This window comes from Paroedura picta, chromosome 18 (genome assembly GCF_049243985.1).
Source record: "Paroedura picta isolate Pp20150507F chromosome 18, Ppicta_v3.0, whole genome shotgun sequence".
Taxonomy (NCBI): Eukaryota; Metazoa; Chordata; class Lepidosauria; order Squamata; family Gekkonidae; genus Paroedura; species Paroedura picta.
The window spans coordinates 5117023-5138892 of record NC_135386.1 but is presented as its reverse complement, the minus strand read 5'-3'; the positions used below and the strand labels follow the sequence as shown (position 1 = coordinate 5138892).

General features: G+C 52.6%; 1 protein-coding gene across 5 annotated transcripts in view; it reads left to right on the top strand.

The window, feature by feature from the left end:
- Nucleotides 1-21870, top strand: part of ALPK3 (alpha kinase 3) — a 50632-nt gene that overhangs the window by 23998 nt on the left and 4764 nt on the right. For all 5 annotated transcript variants that reach the window (XM_077317807.1, XM_077317808.1, XM_077317809.1 and 2 more), the window contains 6 exons: nucleotides 8808-8925; nucleotides 9359-10751; nucleotides 16425-18300; nucleotides 18935-19082; nucleotides 20295-20422; nucleotides 20972-21007. In XM_077317807.1, the coding sequence (XP_077173922.1) occupies nucleotides 8808-8925; nucleotides 9359-10751; nucleotides 16425-18300; nucleotides 18935-19082; nucleotides 20295-20422; nucleotides 20972-21007 (3699 nt within the window). The remainder of the gene's footprint in view (nucleotides 1-8807; nucleotides 8926-9358; nucleotides 10752-16424; nucleotides 18301-18934; nucleotides 19083-20294; nucleotides 20423-20971; nucleotides 21008-21870) is intronic.

Sequence of the window (21870 nt, the reverse complement as noted above, 5' to 3'; positions counted from 1 at the left end):
ACCAAAAGGTCATGACCAATTGGCAGGGGATCATGGGAATTGTCGTCCACAGACGTCAGGAAAGGCACAGTTTGGCCACCCCTGCTTTAGGGGAAAGAAGGAAGCAGTTCTCCTTTAGGGGGAAAATGATTGCCAGATTCTTATAAATGCTTCCTAATGAGATGGTTTAGACTTCCTAAATTAAGCCAGCACTTTCGTGCAGTTCATTCTGGCTGCAGCTTTGGGATTTCGTTGGCATCAAATTCCCTATCTGTGCTTTGCAGCCTGACGGTGGGCATGCCTGACGTAACCCTCCCCCACAGTGCTCTCATCTGTTTTTTCGGCTGTTTGCCCTTTGCCCTCCTGCTGAGCTCGGAATCCCGTTGACTGGCATTGTGGCAGGATCTTCCCTCTGTCTGCCTCCACCCTACTCCTTTCACTCCTTGGCTGGTGGCTGTTATTCAGAGTGCTCGAACAGCCCTAAAAGCCAAGTAAAAATAGCAGCTCCTAAACGCACGTGTGGTTTTTCTCATCTATTCCAGCCATTTACAGTCTCCTTGCCCCTTCCGTTGCGAGTGTAAAAAGTATTTCCTTCCTTTGGCGAGCCCCAGTGATCTTTGGACCAGGCCATCTTGCCAGCACTTGCCCTGGCCGGTTCGACTATGGCCTTTTTAAAATGCTTACACTGATTTGCTGCTCAACCTCGCCCGCTGTGTATGGCCAGGTCTTGACTGCCCATTTATAGGCCACTGGGGAAAATTACTGCTGACGCCTGGAGCGAAACGGGAGGAAATGCAGGCAGATGAATAGGCTGCTTCCTCTTCGGTTGCCCCATTGGTCTCTCTTCCTGCTTTTGAACAATGGCAATTTGCAGGGGAGTACCCCAAACCCTTGCTATCCCAACCCTTTTGGAAACTCATACCTCGACATTCTTGTTTGTCTCTGCTCCTGGGCTCCAATCTAGCTGGTCTCTCTCTGAAACTGAGTTTCTCCATATCTATTTCCTCAGCAGTGTCTCTTTGGCCTAGGGATGGCCATCCCTTTGCACCCACTTTACATCAAGCGAATTCAGTAACTCTTGGCTGTGAGTCCAGGCAGGTGGCGTCATCTCCCTCCAGTTGCGGGATGTGACTCATTGACTAGCCCTCGAGTGTTGTGAGGAGAGGCTTCCAAAAAGTAGCCCTAGCAACCACAGCTTCTTCTCGGTTGGGCTTCAGATCCCAGGCCAGCCCTGTTGCCAACAGTCCCTTCAAAGGGACCACCTGCCGGGGGCTGCGTGAATGGGCCGGGCAGCTGACTCATCCCTGCCAAGGTCCTGTAGAGTCGTCATTAATGGGTAGTTAAAAGTGCTGGCCATGGACCTGAATGGCCCAGGAAAACCCTATCTTGTCAGATCTCAGAAGCTAAGCAGGGTTGGCCTTGATTAGTACTTGGAGGGGAGACTGCCCACACAGTCCAGAGCTGCGGTGTAGAGGAAGGCCATGGCAAGGCACCCCTGTTAGTCTCATGCCTTGAAAACCGCACGCTGTAAGTCGCCTGCAACTCGACAGCACTTAACGCAGGCCCCAAGTGGCTGGCACCTCGTTTATGATGCGTGAAGGCTGAAAAACCAGACCCCTGAAAGGCAAGAGCTTGGTTTACTCGAGGGACTCTCCTGGTGTATCGAAGAAAATAACTTTAGAACCACTGCAACTGGAGGGGAAAGCAGCAGGCAACAATGGGGTTAAGAGAGAACTAGTGTAGTCTAGTGGTTAGTTTGGTGGACTAATATATTGCTCTTCCCTAACGGTTCAGGGAGGTTTGCATCAGGAATGCGACACAAAAGCACAAAGATTTAAAACGTCGTAGGAATAAACATTGGAATAAAAAGATTTAGCTTTAAAATGTAATCCGTTTAAACAGTTTAAAAGCTGCCTCCTCTTCCAAAATTAACTCACGGCGGGGGGGGGGGTGCTCAGTTCTTATAATATTCAGTTTGTTTGGTGGGTTTTAGGCAGGGAGACCAGCATTCCTAGATGATATTTCTGCCCTCAGCCATAGGCCTGGTGGTAAAGCTCCATCTTGCAGGCCCTGAACTATTTAAGGTCCTGCAGGGCATTCTACAAGGCTGGGGCCAGGTCCAAGAAGGCCCAGGTTGAGGCAAGTTTTATCTGGTGGTCATGGGTGACTGTGGTTAGCCTCTCTCAGGCTACCTTAGAGGGTCATTGTGAAGATGAAATGGGGAGAGGAGGATCTTAATGGTTCTTGAGCTCCTGGGAGATATAAAAATGCAGTAGAAAGGGTAGATAAGCCAGGGGTTGCCAAAGTGTGGCTCTCCAGATGTTCATGGACTACAATAACCACGAGCCCCTGCCAGGTGGCACCTTCCAAAAATGCTGTTTTCTCCATAGGTCAGTTGCAGTTCTGGGAGATCTCCAGACCTCTCCTAGAGGTTGGCAGCCATATTCTGGCCCCAGTTTGTAAACGTAAACCCTTCTCCCAGTGAGACAAAACGGGAAATCCAGCATCAGCAGCTCTGGTTCTGGTTTTCGTTTCCCCCCTTTTGTTTTAAATCAGAATTTTATCTGCAACGAGGCATCTGGAATGAATCACGATGAAGGCAGGATTAGGAAGCAGCTGTCACTGCTGGATTATGCTCCTCTGCACATTTGCAGGGAAAGAAGTCTTCTAGAAATCCCCAGGTCTTATTTTTGGCTGAAGCAGACTCACCCGGCAATGTATACGTTGAGGCTTTCCACTGGGCGGGCAGGTGGAATATTCAAGTGGGCGTCTTGTAAGCTTGAAGTGCGTTCCAAAAAATGGCTTGTGCATTGAGATTCTTCAGATTCTGCAGGAACCTGCATGCTTCTCTCTCTTTCTCTCTCGGTCTGTCTGCCTCTCCATGTGTGGGGGAGTTGCCTCCACATGCATCGTCGACGTCCCCTCCCGTGGCCAGCAGATCCCAGCTGCCCACAGCGACACCTGTGTCTATGGGATGGTGTATCTGATATGTGTAACCGGAGCCAGGAAGGGGCTAACCAGGTTCTTGGACAGTTCCTCTACATGCAGCTGACGGTAAAGGTTGAAAGACACAGAGAGAGAGAGAGAGAGACAGCTCTTGTTACAGCTCTGACCACATCTCTCCTGTGATCCCTGGCCAGAAGAACTGCTGAAGGGGCAGGCAGAGAGAGAGAGAGAGAGAGTTCTGGCTGGCACTTCCCACGCTCTCAGGCTCCTTCTGTCTCCACAGTGGTCTAGTGGACCACCAGTCACTGATCCCTGACCAATTCATGGGAATTGTAGTCCATGGACATCTGGAGGACCACAGATTGACTACCCCTAGACTAGATGACCCTGGAGCTCCCGTCCAACTCTATGATTCTATGATCAGTGTCGTTAAAGATACCAAAATCCAGTTGGCCTAAACCATTGTTGAAGAAGTCCTACAAATGATGTTGGCTGTAACCCCAAGCAGGAGGCCAAATTCTATTAAAATGTACACCCAGGACTGAAGTTGCATGTGCCAGTTCTTCCCTCTCTGTGCCACTTGCATTTGCTGTACATGTCTTACACAGCAACATGGACACAATCTGAATATAGCAGGTATCCATTTTTTCAAAGGGAAATGCCACTCAACCGGCTGGCAGGGGCTCCTGGGAACTGTAGTTCATGGACCTCCACAGTTTGGCCACCCCTGCCCTAGACAACTGCTCAGGTTTGCCCGGTGGGCTTGCTTTCACAGCCTTCGGTTTCTCAAGAGGCCTGAAAGCAATCCGTGTGATGCCCAGCCAAAGGCGAGGAGGGGAAAGCAGGGTCATGGGACTGGCTAAGTAAACATCAGCCGGCTGCAAGAGGCTGCAGGAAGGAGAGGAGGCCAGGTGTCGCCTGCTGGCAGGTGGAGAGTGCCTGGGAGCTGAGGTTGCTTTTGAACCTCACCCAAGTGCGGAGATCTAAGGGAGGGGAGGGGAGGGGACGAGAGGCACCAGAGGTGACCTTGGCGGCCGAGGATAGGAAAGAGGGGAGGGAGAGAAGCCAGCTTTAGACATGGGAAGGGATTAAGGGGAAAAGAGTGGGATGCTTCACTGTTTGCGTGTGTTTACCTCTTCTCCTGCCTTTTCTCCAAGGGCAGGGAAGCTTCCCTTTATATCATTATTGGGGGGAGAAACCCCTATGCTGTAGGCTAGGCTGAGAAGCAGCCGCTGATCCCAGGGAGCTTTGTAGCTGCATAGAGATTGGAACCATGATAAAATCAGCACAGGGGCAGGGGGAGTCGGCAAAGAGAACGTTTTTCCCTCCCTCTCCTAAGGTCCCAGGACTCGAGGGCATCCCGTGAGGCTGACGGGCAGGGGGTTCAGGATGCACGAAGGGAAATACTGCTGGACACGGAGAGTGATTAAAATGAGGAATTCCCTGCCAGGAATGGCCACCGGAGTAAACAGCTTTAGCAGGGATTAGAGTCATTCGTGGCGAAGAAGACTATCCAGGGTGACTCAGAAGAACCGCTGCTTTCAAGGTCATTAAGCCTCTGAATCCTAGAGCCAGGAGGCAATGTGAGTCTCCATGCCCTGTTGCTGGCCCCTCAGAGGAACCAGCTGGCCACAGTGTGAGGCAGGAGGCTGGACTAGAGGGACCCCTGGTCTGACCCAGCAGGGCTCTTCTGAGGTTCTTAGGAAGGCCTCGGCCTCCCTGCCCTGTTGTTGGCCCTCCAGGGGAACTGGCTGGCCCCTGTGTGAGACAGGAAGCTGGACTGGATGGACCTTCACTGGTCTGACCCAGCAGGACTCTCCTGATGTCCTTAGGAAGGCCTCGGCCTCTCTGCCCTGTTGCTGGCCCTGCAGAGGAACTGGTTGGCTCTTGGATGATACAGGATGCTGGACTAGGTGGACCCCTGGTCTGACCCAGCAGGGCTCTTCTTATCTCCTTATGAAGGCCTTGGCCTCCGTGCCCTGTGGTTGGCCCCCAGGGGCATGTTGCTGTTTGCCAGCCGCTCCCCCCTGCATCGTCCCAAGCTTCTTGGCTTGAAGCAAGCAGCTGCAGTGAAAATCCGAGGCCGAGCTGGATTTGGGCTTTAGGCTGAGTGCACCAAGGGCTCCTCCTCCTCTTGGCCTCCCACCAGGCCTCCCTCCTCTTCTCCCTGCTGAAGGGCACCTGCACACAAAGGCTTGCTCCGGGACTGAAATTTTGTCAGTCTTAAAAGTGCAGCTGGACACAGACTTCGCCCTTCTTCCCCCTGGAAGTCCAGCCCGCAGGTCTAGTGATTGTCGGAGGTCCACGATGGCTCTGTGGAAGTGGACCGTTGAGCCTCTTTTGACAGCAGGCATCAAAATGTTCCCAGTGGGGTTCCACGGAAGTTCAAAAGGCTGGTCAATCTTTCTTCTTGGGCAAGCCGGGACAGATATGTGGGAAAGGCACTCTGGAGCCTTGAGAAAGCAAGTCTTTCGCTAACCCTCTTGCCTCGACACAGTGTAAACCAGGAGGGGTGCTCGGGGCTTAAAGCCGTAATGAGCTCGGAAGCTGAGCAGAGACGCAGGCCGTTGCCATCCCTGCTGCGGTCTGCTCTCGATCCCCTGCAGAGTCCCTAGGACAACGCTGACTTCACTGAAGTCGAAAATGCCTTTTAAATATAACAAAGGACGTGAGAATCCCCAGCAGTCTTTCCAAAAATAACAGCTTAATGCCATTTTGTGAAGACCCAACAGGACTGTCTCAGAGTAATGAGGTTCCTCGAACATTTTGGGCGTGTTGTTTAGTGCTGAGAAGAACGAGTGGACCTGGAGGGGGGACGGGACACTTTGAGATACGATGGGTGAAGCCCCCGGCCTGCACTTTGCATGGCCTTACCCAGGTATATTGCACACTTAATTGGATTTGATGGTGCTGGATGCAAAAGAGGCTTTGAGGTGCAAGGTTTCTTGGTTTGAGGAGGTCATTAATTGAGAAGCAGATGCAGCTGTCTCCGATGCTCTGTGCACACTCACGCAGCTTAGACCCAGAACTAAACTCTGTCTTGTAGGTGCCGTTGGATTCAAACATCCTATTAACTGATAGGGCTGCCGTGGTTCAGAAGCGACTTGAGGTCCCTTAATGCATGCGTGAACAGGATGGGGGCAGGCTGCCATTGGCTGCCTGTTGCCATGAGCACAGCCCCCAAACACTCCAGGTTCAAAGTCACGGCTTGCTGGGCTTTGCATAACACCCTGAACCCAAATGCCCTCCCAGGTTTCCCTTGGGGCTCTTCAGGCTTTGAGAGAGGCCCCTCTGGAGACTCCCTCACTTACTGGCAGGGAGGGGCTGATGAAAGCTAGTAGGACCAGCTTTATAAGGCAAGTCTGTAACTTTGACTTACCCCAGGGGAGCTTTGGAGACCAGCAGTGGACACCCCCCCCCCTCTTTCCACATCCCCAATGCTAATCCCGGCATGAATATAGCCCATTTGGCTCAGCAAGCGACCGGTCACACACACATCATGATGTCATTGTCCGGAAAGGGCAGGCGGCATCTGTTGTCCAATGGCATTTAGAGGGCACAAGCTGACCTGTGATGCAATCACCGCTGCTTCTGGCCAACGGAAACTTCGGGTTCGGTTTACAGGCCCAGATGCTTTGGTTCTCCGCGGAGCTGCCGGCGCTCTGCTAAGTGTTTGTTTTTTAACCTTCGGCATCGGCCTGCCCGAAGCGGTTGCTTGTGCTTCCTAGAACAGCAGGGATGCTCTCATCTCCCATCTATGCCCAGCGAGATGGCAAAGAGAACGCCTGACCTAACGGGCCGTCCCCAAGTCGGGCTTACAGAACAGTTGTTTTTCCCACTTTGTGCAAAACTGCGGAGAGAGGCATGACTGGGTCGGCAGGCCGAGTTCTGTCAGCTTGAATTGACAATTGCAGGACTTAAAAAAAAAGATTGCTTTTGAATACAAGACTAAAAAATTGTGTGGTTGATTAACAAACAAAAATGGGTCGTTGTGGCTTTTCCAGTTTTGACCCCCCAAAAAATCACTTAAAATGACAATTAAGCTGGGACCTAGTATTCAATTTTTCCCCCGATAATTCTGCTAGTTTGTGGTATAATGCAGTTCTTTCAAGAGGAAGTTAGTTTGATGTTTGATAGGTCAGATGCCTTTACATCTGTGCTGCCTCTGTCCCCCTCCTTAAGGTATTGTACACGTTTTAGCAGCTGTACCATTGTGCTGTTCAATCTGCATTGTACCTCCGCTGATAACCCACCCTCAGATCTTGGAATCTAAGTAGGGTCATCCTTGGTCAGGACTTGGATGGGGGATCACCAAGAACATTAATCCTTGGATGTGACTCCAGGATTGCTATACATAAAGGAAGGCCTTGGTATACCACCTCTCACTGTCTCTTGGCTTAAAAACCCCACGAGAACTCCATAAATCATGGCAAAGGTCTTGCATCCCAGGTTGATGTTTCCATGTGGTCTTTTGGCATCTGCAGGATGGTACCTGTAACATTACTCTAAGCCTACTTCATAGGGGAAAGGAAGGGAAAGGTGTTTGTAAGCTTCTTTGGGTACTGAAAAGTGGGGTATACAAAACAGCTCTTCTTCTTGGCACACGAAGTTGTGTCAACTCTGCTTCTGGGACTTTGGTGCTCTAATTGCCAGAATTTTAGTGGCTGGGGGGGGGGGTCACCAAGGTTTCTTTGGCTGTTAGGTTTCCCAGGGCCCTTTCCTCCCTGTCCCACCCCGTTGTGTCCTTTGCTCTTTCTCATGCTCCCTGTGACATATGGAACCGTGGAAGTTAGAAACCGGATGAGGCACTGAAAGACCTGTGAGCAGATCTCCGGCATGTATTTTATCGCTCCAGCAGCTGTAGGAGGCTCCCAATTCAGGTCAGAGCTGCACCATCAGGGAGAGCAGTCTAACCTTCCCCTCCTCCCAGCACACCCTTTCCCTGACCTCAGGTGCCCTCCTGGCACCGATATTTGCCTGGCAGAGAAAACATAGAAAATATAAGGTGACTTGTAAGTTTCTGCATCCTGACCTGGAGGGCCCAGGCGAGCCTGGTTTTGTCAGATCTCAGAAACTCTGCCTAGTACTTGGATGGGAGGCCACGGAGGAATTCCAGGGGCAGGCCATGGGAAGCCAGCTCTGAACGTCTCTGGTCTTGAAAAGCCTACAAGATGTCATAAGGAACTAAGCAGAGTCAGCCCTAACTAGTATTTGGATGGGAGGCCATGGAGGAATTCCAGAGGCAGGCCATGGCAAGCCAGCTCTGAACGTCTCTTGTCTTGAAAAGCCTACAAGATGTCATAAGGAGCTAAGCAGAGTCAGCCCTAATTAGTATTTGGATGGGAGGCCATGGAGGAATTCCAGAGGCAGGACATGGCAAACTAGCTCTGAAGGTCTCTTGCCTAGGAATCCTACCTGGATGCCATAAGAAGCTGAGCAGGGTTAGCCATGGTTGGTATTTGGAAGGGAGACCACCCAGGAATTGCAAAGTCACTGTGCTGAGGCAGGCAATGGCAAACCAGTTGTTAATATCTCTTGCCTTGAAAACGTTATGGGGCTGCCATAAGTCTGCTATGGCTTAAGGGCACTTTCCACACCCACCCCAAAGTCCTCCATTAGCTCCTTGGGAGACAATAGTTTCTTTCCTCTGTGCCGTGAGGCTGATAAATATCCACCCCAACTTTGATTAGACAATAAAGGAAGTGCCAGAGATCCATTCACGGATTATCCAGCCTCCAGCCTTGTTTGACCCTAAGGCCCCAGTTCCGCCCGCCATTTTAGCAACCAGGAAAAAAAAAATCATACCATAAAGGCAATTGTGCGCCAGTCATTCTGGACGTAGAGTTCGTAGAGGGGATGGCTCATATGTAATGTCCCGACAGGGTACCCCCAGCCGGAAGTGACGTGGTATAAAGACGACGAAGAGATGGACAGATATTGCGGCTTACCCAAGTATGAGATCTTCCGTCACGGGAACCGACACACGCTGCAGTTGTACAAGTAAGGAGGGGGGGAACGGCTCAAGGGATGTCGTTTGATCAGTTGCTCCGAGCTGCGGATGGGAGGATCAGAGTTTTTGTGGCTGGCTCTGCCTTCTGTGGCCACCATTTTGTGGCTGCAGCTACTGTGCTGTGCCAGAATTCCAGATGTCCTCGCAGGCTCAAAAAGGCCAGGGACCTCTGGGGTATTGCATCATCAAGCGGCCCTCGTGGGAAGGGACCATCAGCTTCACCCAGACAAATTCCAGTTCGACTGGGTTTGCGAAGCAGAAAGCTGAAATGGCTAGGTTACATTGGTTAGGCAGAAAGAGTGAATGGGCCAAGGCCACCCAATAATACTTGGGGGGTGGGGGAGAGGGATTAAATCTGGGCCTCCCTCGTCCTGGTCCATCACTACTCTCTGCTCATAGCGCTGTTGTCTTTTGGTCCCCCAGCTGCAAAGAGGACGATGCCGCCATTTACCAGGCCTCGGCTAGAAACAGCAAGGGCATCGTGTCCTGTTCGGGCGTCTTGGAGGTCGGAACCATGTCGGAGTACAGAATCCACCAGAGGTGGTTCGCCAAGCTGAAGCGGAAGGCCGAAGCCAGGTTGCGCGAGATAGAGCAGAGCAGGAAGCGCGGGAAGGAGAACGTGGAGGTGGAGCAGCTGAGGAGAGTGAGCCCAGACCGGTTCCAGCGGAAGCGCCGGCTAACGGGGGACGTGGGCCTGCGCTCTGGCGCCTCCCTCTGGGACAAGGAGGAAGTGACCAAGGTGCATATCCCCAATCTGAAGCAGAGACTCAACGAGGACAGCCATGCCAAGAGCAAGGAGTCTCCCCTGGATGCGAAAGCCCTCTTCGCCAACAGTTTCATCACCGGACGCCTGGAAGCAGACGTGACGACCAACGGAGACTCTTCTCTTGAGAGCGGGGAGGAGAACGGGGAGGAGAACGGCAGTGGCTTCCTGACCTATATCTACGAGACGGTGGAGATTATGGCCAGCCAGCCAGCCAGCAAGGAGCTTGCTGCGAAGAAGAAGAAGAAAGAGGAGAGCACCGTCAACCTGCCAAATACAAAGCCAGAGAGTTCCCAGCAAGGAGACAGGGCGCAGCTCAGGCAGACGGTCGCAAATCAGAGAAACGCCGTGCCCACGCTCCCGTCGGGACGCACACCCTCAGCGACGACAAACGGGGAGCAGATGGAAACGGAGCCCAAAGGGGTTCCAAGACAGGTTACGGGTAGTCGGGCACACCCACACGCCAAGACTGATGTGTACTTCTCTCTGAAAGACATGTATTTCGACATCGGAGCTAAGCTCCAAACGGAGCAGGAGGTGCCAGAGAAAAACGTGGGTGGGGAAAGTGTTTGCCAGGCGACCATGGATGTCTCCAACGTGGAAAAGACTCTTCCAGTTTGGCCAAGGCCCTTGCTGGAGGAAGGGCCAGCTGAACAGGAAACAAAGAGAAAAGGAGCCCTTGAGAGAGCAGCGACTGAAACAGCCAAGGATGCGAATGGGGAACTGAGCCAGTATCCTAAGTGGACCACGGAGCCCACGCCAGAGGTGGCAGATGCACTTCATGCGCCTGAAATCCCAGGCAAAACGGCCTCGGAGACAGAAATCCAGCCTCCCAGCTGGGCATCAGAAACTGGCCTCGGGATACGGCCTTCCCACACTGGAGGAAATGAACGGGAGACGTTTGAAGGCAACGTCCGAGAAACGGACCTACTGGATTCCCTCCCCCCTGATGATGCTGGGGGGCCCCGTGTTGATTCACTGTCAGGGGGAGCCGTGGGAGACTTGCCACAGGTCTCCTCGGAAGAGCAGGTGCCCAGCCAAGGGCCTGTCGAGGTACTGTAAGTTTCTTCCCCCCTTTTCCTTTCTCCCCTCGGCTAGGCTGACCTCATGTGAAATGCTTCCCAATCAGTTAAGCAGCAACTGCTGAAGTCCCGCCTTCTATTTATAGCCGGGGAATGCGGGATGTGCGCGGGCAGCAATAAATAGGGCGGCTTCTCTTCAGACTGACAGTGACCCCTGGCTGCGCACCGTTGCATTAGCTCTGCCCCCCCCCGTGCAGCCGGAAAGCAGGCAGGCAAGGACGTGTTAGGCGAACCGCAGGCGGCAGGCCCTTTTTGGCTACCGCGCCGAAGGGCCAGTAACCGGCAAGTCCGGCCGGTCCGTCGGCTCCGCTAGCACCCCGCTGCAAGGTGTCATCGCCTCGACCGTGGTCACGGCCACAGCTGTCCCTGCCACTCACTCTGCTGCAGCCGTTCTATTTTTGTCCCCGATTCTGAAGTGTTTTCCATGTAAATTCTGTGCTTGAAAGCGGGCCTTGTGCGTGGCTACGCTAACCGGGTTTCCTAATTCAGGGTCTTGTGCTCGGGGATTCATGCTCCAAGCAGGGCTGGCATTTGAACAATCCTGCTCAGGGGGAGAGGGGGAAACACATGGTCCTGCGTAGGTGGGACTGTCAATATTAGGGTGGTGGGGACTAAAGATGAGATGATGGGCCCTTCTCCCTCTCCAGTGCAAACAGCTGCACGAAGCTAGGAGGAGTCCTGGTGGATCAGACCCACTGGCTGTTGAGCCTTCCTTCCTGGTTCTTCTAGGTTCTTCATAAGCAGAGTCTGCCCTTGCCTCAGATACATCCAGAACAGCCTTTCTCAAATTTGTTTCTGTTGAGAAACCCCTGAAACATTCTTCAGGCTTTGAGAAACCCCAGAAGTTGCATGATCCATTTACTACCTGGTCTTTTAACTGGAGGTCCTAGGGGTTGAACCTGGGACCTTCTGCATGCCAAGCAGGTGCTCTTCCACTGAGCCAGTCTCAGGTCAAGGCCTTTCCCTACTTACTACCTGGTCTTTTAACTGGAGGTCCAGGGATTGAACCTGGGACCTTCTGCATGCCAAGCAGAGGCTCTTCTACTGAGCCAGAGTCTCAGGTCAAGGCCTTTCCCTACTTACTACCTGGTCTTTTAACTGGAGGTCCTAGGGATTGAACCTGGGACCTTCTGCATGCCAAGCAGATGCTCTGTCACTGAGCCACAGCCTTCTTTCCCCACCCACATGCCACCATCTGGATACTATTTGGGGGCTCCTGCAGCTGCTCTTTGCAGCTTTATAGAGGAACGCTCAGCCCCTATCTGCTGCCATTAATCTCTGCTTGCCCTGCAGTGAGAGAAGGGAGCTTTGGATTCTGCTGAAGGCTGTGCCAGCTCTCTTCCTGCTCTCCAAAGGTCCGCAAACGACTTATCAGTCTCTTGGAGTGGCTCTTAGCACTTAGATACGCGCTGAAGACCGTCCTGCTGGAATTTGCTCAGCGCATCACCATTTTAGGAGATGCGAGACAGTCTTGGCCTCCAACCAGGAAGTGGCTCCCCAAGCTAAGAATGGGAATCGGCATGCCTGTCAAAGCAATGGGGTGGTAGCAAACTCCGCGCTCTCACCTCTCTGTGACTGCCATAGTTTGGGAGATCGTGGGAGGGACTTGGCAGTGAGATGCCATTTGGCCACCACTGCAAGTTTCACGAGCTCCCTTTGAGGCTTTCCTTTTGCAGTGCTCAGGTGGGCAAATTATGCCTTGGGCTTAGCTCCAGCTCCCAGGCTGCTTAACCGTTTGCGGGGAGTTTCAGTTCACCAGACCCCAGGCTGAGGTTCCTAGGAAGGTCCGAGTGCATTCAGGGCAGCAGAGTGGATGAATACAAGATTTGAGCCCCGTAGGACCTTAAAAGAGGAGCGTTTTCCAGGATATAAGCTTTTGTGAGTCAAAGCTCGCTTTGTCTGATACCAAAGTGAGTTTTGATTCACGAAAGTTTATACCCTGGAAAATGTCCCTCTTTTGAGTTGGGACTGGACTCAGATACTGTTCTTCTGCTCCACCCTTCACATGTCTGCCCACCTGAAACCATCCAAACGGAAGAGGGGTGACCACATCTGCTTGCTTTTGAGAGCTCTGCATTGGATGTCAGCTCAGGCAACCAGGATTGGATCCACAGATTGTACCTGTGTCTTTGCAGCAACCAGAGCGGCGGTATAAAAACAGGGTCCATTGTGCTGCTGGAAACTCCTCAGCCCTGGCTCTTGCTGGACAGATTCCTCTTTCTTCGCCCTCTGCTGGCGTCGGCGATTACCCATGAGGCTATGGTTTCTAAAATACCGTTGCTGTTTATAACTGGAGGGGCGGTGGGGATGGTGGTGGAAAGAGGCGGGAGGGCATGTATGGGAATAAAGCCAGTGGCGATCTGTGGCCGAACTTGGCCACAAGTCAAGTAAGATTTGTTTGAGGAGGCTTGCGGCGTTCTCCCCGCCACAGGGAGGAAAAAGCAGAGCTCTGTTGCCAGAAAGAAGTGAGCACTGAAAGGGCCTGTGACAGAGCCTGTGCTTTGCCTGCAGAAGATCCTGTGTTCAGTCTTCAGCATCAGGGGCAGCAAGTCCTGGGAAAACCCCATCCTTCCAGGAACCTCCACTAGTCCGAAGAGACAGAGCCCATTGGTCTGACACAAGAGAGGGTACCTTTGGCTATGACTACTGATACGTATATGAGCCTCTTGTGGCGCAGAGTGGTAAGGCAGCAGACATGCAGTCTGAAAGCTCTGCCCATGAGGCTGGGACTTCGATCCCAGCAGCCGGCTCAAGGTTGACTCAGCCTTCCATCCTTCTGAGGTTGGTAAAATGAGTAAACGGTAATGACTGGGGAAGGCACTGGCAAACCACCCTGTATTGAGTCTGCCATGAAAACACTAGAGGGCGTCACCCCAAGGGTCATACATGACTTGCACAGGGGATACCTTTACCTTTTTACTGATACGTAATCCTGAAGCCTGGCCATGAAGGGTCGGCATGTGGACCTTTTGACTGGGCAAAAGGAAACCAACCAGAACTTCAGAACAGCCCGCCCCCCCCCCCGCCAAATTTCATTGGAGCTCTAGTACATCAGGAGGGGTAATGTGGTCTGATGAAGGCAGCGTGACTTGGGGTAGGGGTCTCATGATTGCTGTGACCATCAACCTTGTGACCCAGCCCTCCGAAGCTGCACCTCAGTATGCCTTAGAGATGCTTTTGCACTTCCGGCAGCAACAGGGGACGGCATGAGCTGTTTTTGCAACTTGACCCCGAGGCATGAGAACAGCTGTTCATACAGTGGTCCGTGTCTGCAGTCCTTTTGGCACGAATCCATGTTAGTAGAACCACAGAGAAGGGGGCAGCCTCCCAACCCCTCAAAAAAATTACGCAGAACCACGGAAGAAACCAAAAGCCAAGTCTAGTTCACTGCGAGGAGCTTGGGTGCCTAACAAACGGGGTTCTTTCTTTTTGGGTTTCATGTCTGAAATTATTTGCTTCCATCATTTATAATCCCCCTTTCTCATGTGCACTCATGTGAAAGTCGATACAATCAATACAATAAACCATGCATTTGGTTCGAGCCGTAGAACCAGCCTGAAGGCTAAAAACAGAACTGGACTGAAACTTAAGTGTTAACATCGCATCATTAAAGGATGCGAAATTCCATAGCAGGATCCTAGTAACAGCAAACTATACATAGTAGTTTGGGTCACACTCCCTAATTATTTTTCTAAGCGACTTTGTGAATGAAACTTGGTAGTAGCGCAAGACCCCTGTTGAGGCTCTGTCTGTGGCTCCAAGGTTTTCTCATTGTTCTCCCATTGCTGGCCTGGGATTTTCTCTCTCCCCTTCCTGTCAGCCTAACCTTATTGGCAAGGGTTGTTGAACCGGTAAAAGAATCCAGCTCAAGTACAGTAAGAGCATAAGAAAAGCCACGTTGGGTCAGGCCAATGGCCCATGCAGTCCAACACTCGTGAGTCATGCAGTGGCCCAAACTCAGGTTCCACCAGGAGGTCCACCAGGAGGGCCAGAACTCCAGAAGGCCTCCCATTCTTGTCCCCCCAAACACCAAGAGGACAGAGTGTCAGTGCCCCCGATACGGGAACATAAGAGAAGCCATGTTGGGCCAGGCCAATGACCCATCCAGCCCAACACTCCATGTCAAAAACCCAGGCATCATCAGGAGGACGGCCAGAACTCTAGAAGCGCTCCCACTGTTGACTCCCCACATATGAGAAGCTGTGTAGGATCAGGCCAATGGCCCATCCACACTGGCCAAAGCCCAGATGCTATGGGAGGTATATCAGTGGGGCCAGAACTCCAGAAACCCTCCCTCTGCTATCCCCCAAGAATAAAGGACATCACTGCCCCAGTCACAGTGTTCCACCGAGCTGGGGGGAAAAAAACTACTCGAATTGACTCTACTTTTAAAAAGAGAACGTCATGGACTGTTTTGCCTCTTCTTGTGTGATCGCCTGTCTGCTGTATATCTTCAAGGCTGGACCCCCCCCCCCTTCCCCTTTTGCCATTGCTTAGCCAAGCTAGACAGATATAGCTCTTTTAATCTTCCCCAGACGTCAGTCCTTCCAGCCACCTGATCTGGTTGCTCCCTTCGATCTGTCAGTGTTGTTCGGATGCTGCCCATATTCGGGGCTGCTATTCCTGTCTCAATTGCACTAGCCTTTTGAACAGAGGAATTGTCCTTTCCTTGTGTTTTGTCGGAGAGCCTGGTAGCCATGGCCTCAGATCTGGCTGAGTAATCTTTGTTTTTCTCATACAGAAATTGCCCTGTCTCTATTCCTTTTGTGCTTCCCCCCCAAAAGCCTAAATTCTGTAACCAGGAATGAGTCATGAGCCCGAATTGCAGCTTCTTTTTTTCAGATATGAAGTTATGGGACCAAGGACCAGGAGGGGATGTTTGAAGGCACTGGGGATTGTTTAGGAGAAGGGAAACAGATTTCAAGTTCAGAACTGCCCCTTGGCCGAAAGAAAACCTCTCCCCGTGTTTTTCTGTAGCTTCAGCAGAATCTGCTCAGATGTCTCTCAAGGACTACAGAAAAAATCAAGTGGGGTGGATAATATGTGAACAAAATTGTGTCCTGAATATGCTGTCTCAGGAAGGAATGTTTGATGGCACCTCATTTTCCTTCTGTCTCTATACACAACGCACGCAAACGTCTTTCAGGACACAAAAACAATACATCCACCACAAAGGCAGTCAAAAGTCTTCCAACGATAAAACAGCAGTGCTGCTAACCAATGAGTCCGTTCCTAAAAGTACAATTGGAACTTTGAAGGCATCAAGAAGGGCACCAGTGAATATCTCTGGGGAATTTATTCCAGAAGCAGGTACTGTCACTAAGAAGGCCTTGTCTCTGGACAAGGTCACCTGTCATGTTCTCAATGAGTGTGCAGGTTGGTATAACAGCTGGTGATCCTTTAGATTAGGGGTAGTCAAACTGTGGCCCTCCAGATGTCCATGGACTACAATTCCCAGAAGCCCCTGCCAGCATTTGCTGGCAGGGGCTTCTGGGAATTGTAGTCCATGGACATCTGGAGGGCCGCAGTTTGACTACCCCTGCTTTAGATTAACATCTCAAGTCATGCGCCAACGCTGCAAAATGCAGGTTTTCTTTCTAAGCTAATGCAAGGAGGCTAACTATCTTGTGTTCTCTGTCCTTAGGGTCCTGAAAACCTGAAGCCCACCTTGTCTGCCACCATCAGTGCCCCACAACCTCCAGCTTCAGGGTTTATCCAAGAAACAAATCAGACAGCTGGTGACTTCTCATTCAAGGAAGACTCCCATGTAGAGCCAGAGACCAAATGGCTCGAGGAGGGGTCCAGCCCCACTCCAGAAACTGAAGAGCCAAGCATAATGGTGGTAAGCCAGGAAAGTAACCGGTATAGCCGAGAAACTTCCTCGAAACCCCCAGCTGCTTGCCTTGATCTTGCGCAGCCAACTAAGGAGGAGCCCTTACTTTTGGAAGAAGAGGTGGATAAGGTCTCCCCAGTTTTTGGGAGCGATGAAAGTCAGCACAGGCTATCTCCAGGTCGTGAATTTGAGGAGGAGGTCACTGTTGGATTTCCGCCCCAAAGAGCTGATCTTGGGACTAGTCTGTTACGTCGCCTGGACCGAGGTGCCCCTGAGACTGAAGTGGTGATGAGCGTGAAGCAAGAAGAGGCATTTGAGACACTGCAGGATGACAGGCCTGACCTGAAAATGGATTTGGGTCTTGAAGAGAGGACAGTGACAGCAAGACCACTGCTGATTCCGGAGGCTTCCCTAGAATTGCCCGTTCCCTACCAAACCATTCCAGAAAAGCCGCCTACGAGTCCCACAGTGGCCACGCCTCTGGTGTTCCCTGCATCTCAGGAGCCCTCTCTGCTTTCTCCTGTCGAAGAAGACCTTGCCGAGAGGAACCAATCCGTGGCCTCTTTGCTGAGGGACGTGAAGAGAGAGATGGAGCCTTGGCAACCAGTGAGGCCTCCAGTTTCAGAGGCAGCTGAGCAGGTTGAGAAGACGGCCAGAGAGGTGGATCCGGCCAAGGAAGTGACCTCAGCTCCTCAGAGTGCTGACGAAGATGAGCAGGAGTCCTTATCTCTTGGCCAGAAGCTGGAGATGAGCGCCCAGGAAGGGAAGAGGACAGACTCAAGCACTACATTGTTGCAGGATTTGTCGCCGCCCGAGACAGCCATGGAGGAGGACCAAAGCCCGGAGAAGAAGCAGCAGAAGAACCTGGTGTCTTCCCTGAAAAATTATCTGCTTCTGCTCTTGAAGATGACCTCAGAGACAGATCAAAGCAAGGAGAGCCCAAAGCAGGAAGCCAAGATGGTGGAGGAGAGGGCTCCGCCCACCGCTCTCCCAAAGCACGTCACAGATGTGGGCATTGCTGGGCTGACCCCCAGAACTTCAAGGAAGATCTTTGAACGGGTGGAAACCAACCAGCTCTTCCAGAGCGCTGAGAACCTGCAGCTGACCCCCAAGACTTCCAGGCGGCTCACGGGAATGATCAACCAGGAGCTGCTGGCTTGCCAAGAAAGGCTGGTGGCCGAATCAAAGGGGCCCCCATTGCCCTGCGTGCCCTCCATCGTGGTGGGGAACGTTTCTGGTGAGCTGGCGGGGCTCGCCGACCTGCCTCTGGACATGACCAGCGATGTGCCAGCCGCCTTGCCCAGCGCTACCCCTCAGGAGCTGGCGCTCGGAGCACGCCGTAAAATATTCCTGCCCAAAGCCAAGCAAGGTGATGAGATGGAAGGGGTAGTCGCGGACGGCCAGGCCCATGCCAAAAAGGACAGTCCCACCGTGTCCCCGCAGCAGAACCGGAGGAACACCGCTCTTCTGCAAACCCCAGGCTCGTCTCCGTCCCCTCCCATGGAGAGACGCTCCCCAACCCTCGCCAGAAAGATGGCAACATTAGAAGTACCAAAGTTATACGAGGAGACCACTGAAGAGAGTAAGAACATGGCAGACAGTGTCCTGGGCGTTCCGGAGAAATGTGAAGAGGCTGGCCCCGAAGGGCAGACAGGAGAATCCCGGAAAGCAAACGACCCATTTAAAGGTGAGGAAGACTGATAAGAGACTCTGAGAGGGGAGTGTGGTAGTCCAGCCCTCAAAGCCGACCATTCAGGCAGGGCAGGGGAAGAGGGGAGACACGCTCTTTCATCTTCTCGAAGGGCTCCTCTCTTCCAGGAAATGTCACCAAGACTTACAGGGCATAGAGATGATTTCCACGTGCTCCCACAACCTCAGGAGATCACTAGTGTAGAAACACAACTGGAAGGGACCACATGCATCTGCCCTCCTGCACAGTGCAGGGAATTCACAGCTATCTCTGACCCCTGCTCTATGCCCAAATGTGACCCTCAGACTCACAGCTTTTGCTTTTTAGAAGGCAGAAACTGTGTGCCAGCCACAGGATAGCAGGCACGTGTCAAAGAGGACCCCCTCCCTAAAGATATTTGGAGGGGACTTTTAAATATAGTTGTTTTCTGTGTTATCTTCCCATTATTTCCCCATTCCATGGTGGGGACGGGGGAAGCATGAATATCCAGATTTTATTTTCCCCAGATTTTGTTGTTGGCGTTCTTGTTTTTATCCTGGGCTTTGTCGACTCGATAGAGCTCTTGGAATTCTGCACCATGCCCGTGTGTGGGACCCCCAGTGGGCTAATCCCCACTGCTCTCTTTCTCCAGCCCCACAGGTGATCCGCAAGATCCGGGCAGAGCAGTTTTCCGATGCTTCGGGGAACCTGAAACTTTGGTGCCAGTTCTTCAACGTTCTGAGCGACTCCAAGCTGACCTGGTATAAAGATGAGATTCCCGTGACGGAGACCAGGAGGAGGTGAGTTATCTGTGAATTGCCCTTCGGGTTTCCGTTTGAAGAGCTCATGGGACACGAAGGACTTTAGCCATCCATAGTTATCATGGGAATTGTAGTCCATGGACGTCTGGAGGACCACAGGTTGACTACCCCAGGACAGCCACAGGTCAGCTGCAATGTCACAGTAAAAAAAAACAAAACAAACCCAAACATAAAATGTTATTTATGCTGTCTTTGGATGACGCTGTCTTTCTTCACCTGGCTTTTGAGGTTTCGGTACAAGATTTGCGGTGTGGGTTATGTTGCAGGTTGGCAGTCACCTTGCTGTAGCTTTGCATATATTTTGCAGAATTTATCTGTGACCTCAGTAAGATATTTTTTTGCAGTGGCAAATGTAGGGACCACGTGGGGTGTGGAAGGAGATTTCCAAAGCACCAGGGGGTGGTGTCTGGCTGTTGCTAAGCAACCCTTCCTCCGACTTGGAAACGGGCCTCTCTTGCGGGCCCCTGCAGCAGTTGTAATAGCCTCACTCACAGTCTATGGAGACGTCCCCCAAACTAGGCTAAAAGTGACGATTGCCATCTGGTTACTCATGTTCCTTTATTGTGCACACTTCAAATACTGCGTCTGTATAACGGTTTGTACTTGCTGGGAAATCTTATTGTACAGTTGGCGAGATACTTTTCCTTCCAAGTCATTCACCTCCTTCACCTTTCAAATCCTGTAATTATGTCCCCTTAAGGTGACTTATTTCCGTGGTGTAGGTTTTCAAGGCAAGAGGTGGGCAGAGGTAGTTGGTCATTGCCTACCTCTGCGTTGCAGCCCTGGGCTACCTTGGTGGTCTCTCATCCACATACTGATCAGGTCAGACACTCCTCAGCTTCTAAGATTTGACAGGAGCGGGCTTGCCTGAACCGTCCAGGCCAGGGCAAAACAATTTTGGGACAGTCTCATTCTTTCCACCCCACTCTCCTTTCCTGCTACACCTTTTTTAAAAAGCTGAGAGCTCCAGTCACAGAATCCTCAGCAGATTCTGGTTTGGCCCTCAAGTACAGCCACATGGAGAGGGAAATGGATGAATTTCTTCCTGGCACTGGCATGAAAGCACTGTCAGCGGGAGTTGGGCAGGGGTGTGCCCCTCGGGTTTGGCTCCCTGTTCTGCTTTCCGTGACCTTTGGTTGGCAAGTTTTGTGGTGTTCCCTTGCCCTTACCTCCCGGGGGGCTCTCTTCCAGCTCTGGGGACGAGGGGCAAGCGGCCCTGGCCATCGTGCAGGTGTCCCTGAAGGACTGCGGCGTTTACCAGTGCACCATCCAGAATGAATACGGCACCGACTCCACCGACTTCCTGCTGAGCGCCGAGGGTGAGGACTCCTCCCCCTCCCCCGCCGATCCCCAGTCGTGCTCTGCAGGGAGTCTCCAATGTCATGAGCAGGGCTGGCACCAGCATCGGCCGAGGCAGGGCTGTCACTGGGGGCCAGGGTTTCCATTTCCTCCAGCACCCTCTGCCCACTCACTTGCCAGCTGCACACACTGCCCGTGGCCACCAGGGAAAGGTCTGCAGGCATGGGCAGCAAGAGAGTTTGGGAGCCTCGACTCACAGCTGCCTCATGGCGGCACTGAGGGGTTTTCAAGGCAAGAGATGCTCAAAGGTGGTTTGCTGTTGCCTGCCTCTGAGTTAGTGACCATGGTCTTCCACCGTGGTCTCCCATCCAAGTACCAGCCAGGGGTGAGCTTCCAAGATCTGATAGAATTGGGCTCTCTGGGGCTCTCCAGTTCAGGACAATTAGCCAAATTAGCACTTACGAACCTGGGGGAAAGGGCTCTGCCTGTGCTTCTTGTTTCTTTTCACAGTGGACAGATAAAGTCATGATAACCGTCCACCCCCCCCTCCTCTCTCTCTTTCTGTCCAGTGCTGTCAGGATTTCTCTCCAAGGAAGAAATAGAAGGTAAAGTGTGCCCAGGAGACAGCGTGGTGAGTCTGTGCCCTGCCAGGTAACGTGGCCCCTGTCCCATGCGTGCAACCCCGCCTCTTCCTCCTGCGTGGCTGGCGTCTCCTGTACGGCTTAGCAGCAAAGAGGCAGGGGAGACCTGCAAGACGGGCTTCCCTCGAATGCCAAGACTGGAGACCACGGGGAGGTGAACTGGCTTCGCGGGCTGTGTCCCTCGGGCCTCCCCTTCCTCCAGGCAGCCTCCCTCCACCATCTCATGCCTCGTCCAAATAGGATCGCCCTCCCTCAGCCTTCCTGGGGCCACCACGCGTGGGCCTTCGCCGCTGAGGTCTCGGTCTCCCTTCCTTCTTTCCCTCTCAAGTCTTGAGCACGGGTTCCACGAGCATCCTTGTTTGCTCTCCAGTGAGGGTGATCAGCCTCCAGGCGATGGCTGGAGATCTCCCGGCAGGTGACAGAGATCCGTTCCTGCTGGAGAAAACGGCCACTTTGGCATCTTGCCCCCCGAAGCCCCTCCCCACGCCCTGCCCTTCTCAGGCTCCATCCCCCAAATTTCCTGGTATTTCAATCCCCCTGGAGGAAATGGATGCTTTGGAGCAGGGGTAGTCAAACTGCGGCCCTCCAGATGTCTATGGACTACAATCCCCATGAGCCCCTGCCAGCGAATGCTGGCAGGGGCTCATGGGAATTGTAGTCCATTGACATCTGGAGGGCCGCAGTTTGACTACCCCTGCTTTGGAGGATGGACTATATGGTACCGTAACCCCACTGAGACCTCTCTCCTCCCCTGAGTCCCACCCCCAGATCTCCAGAGGTTTCCCAACCTGGAACTGCAAACCCACCCAACCCCCAGGTGGGAGACC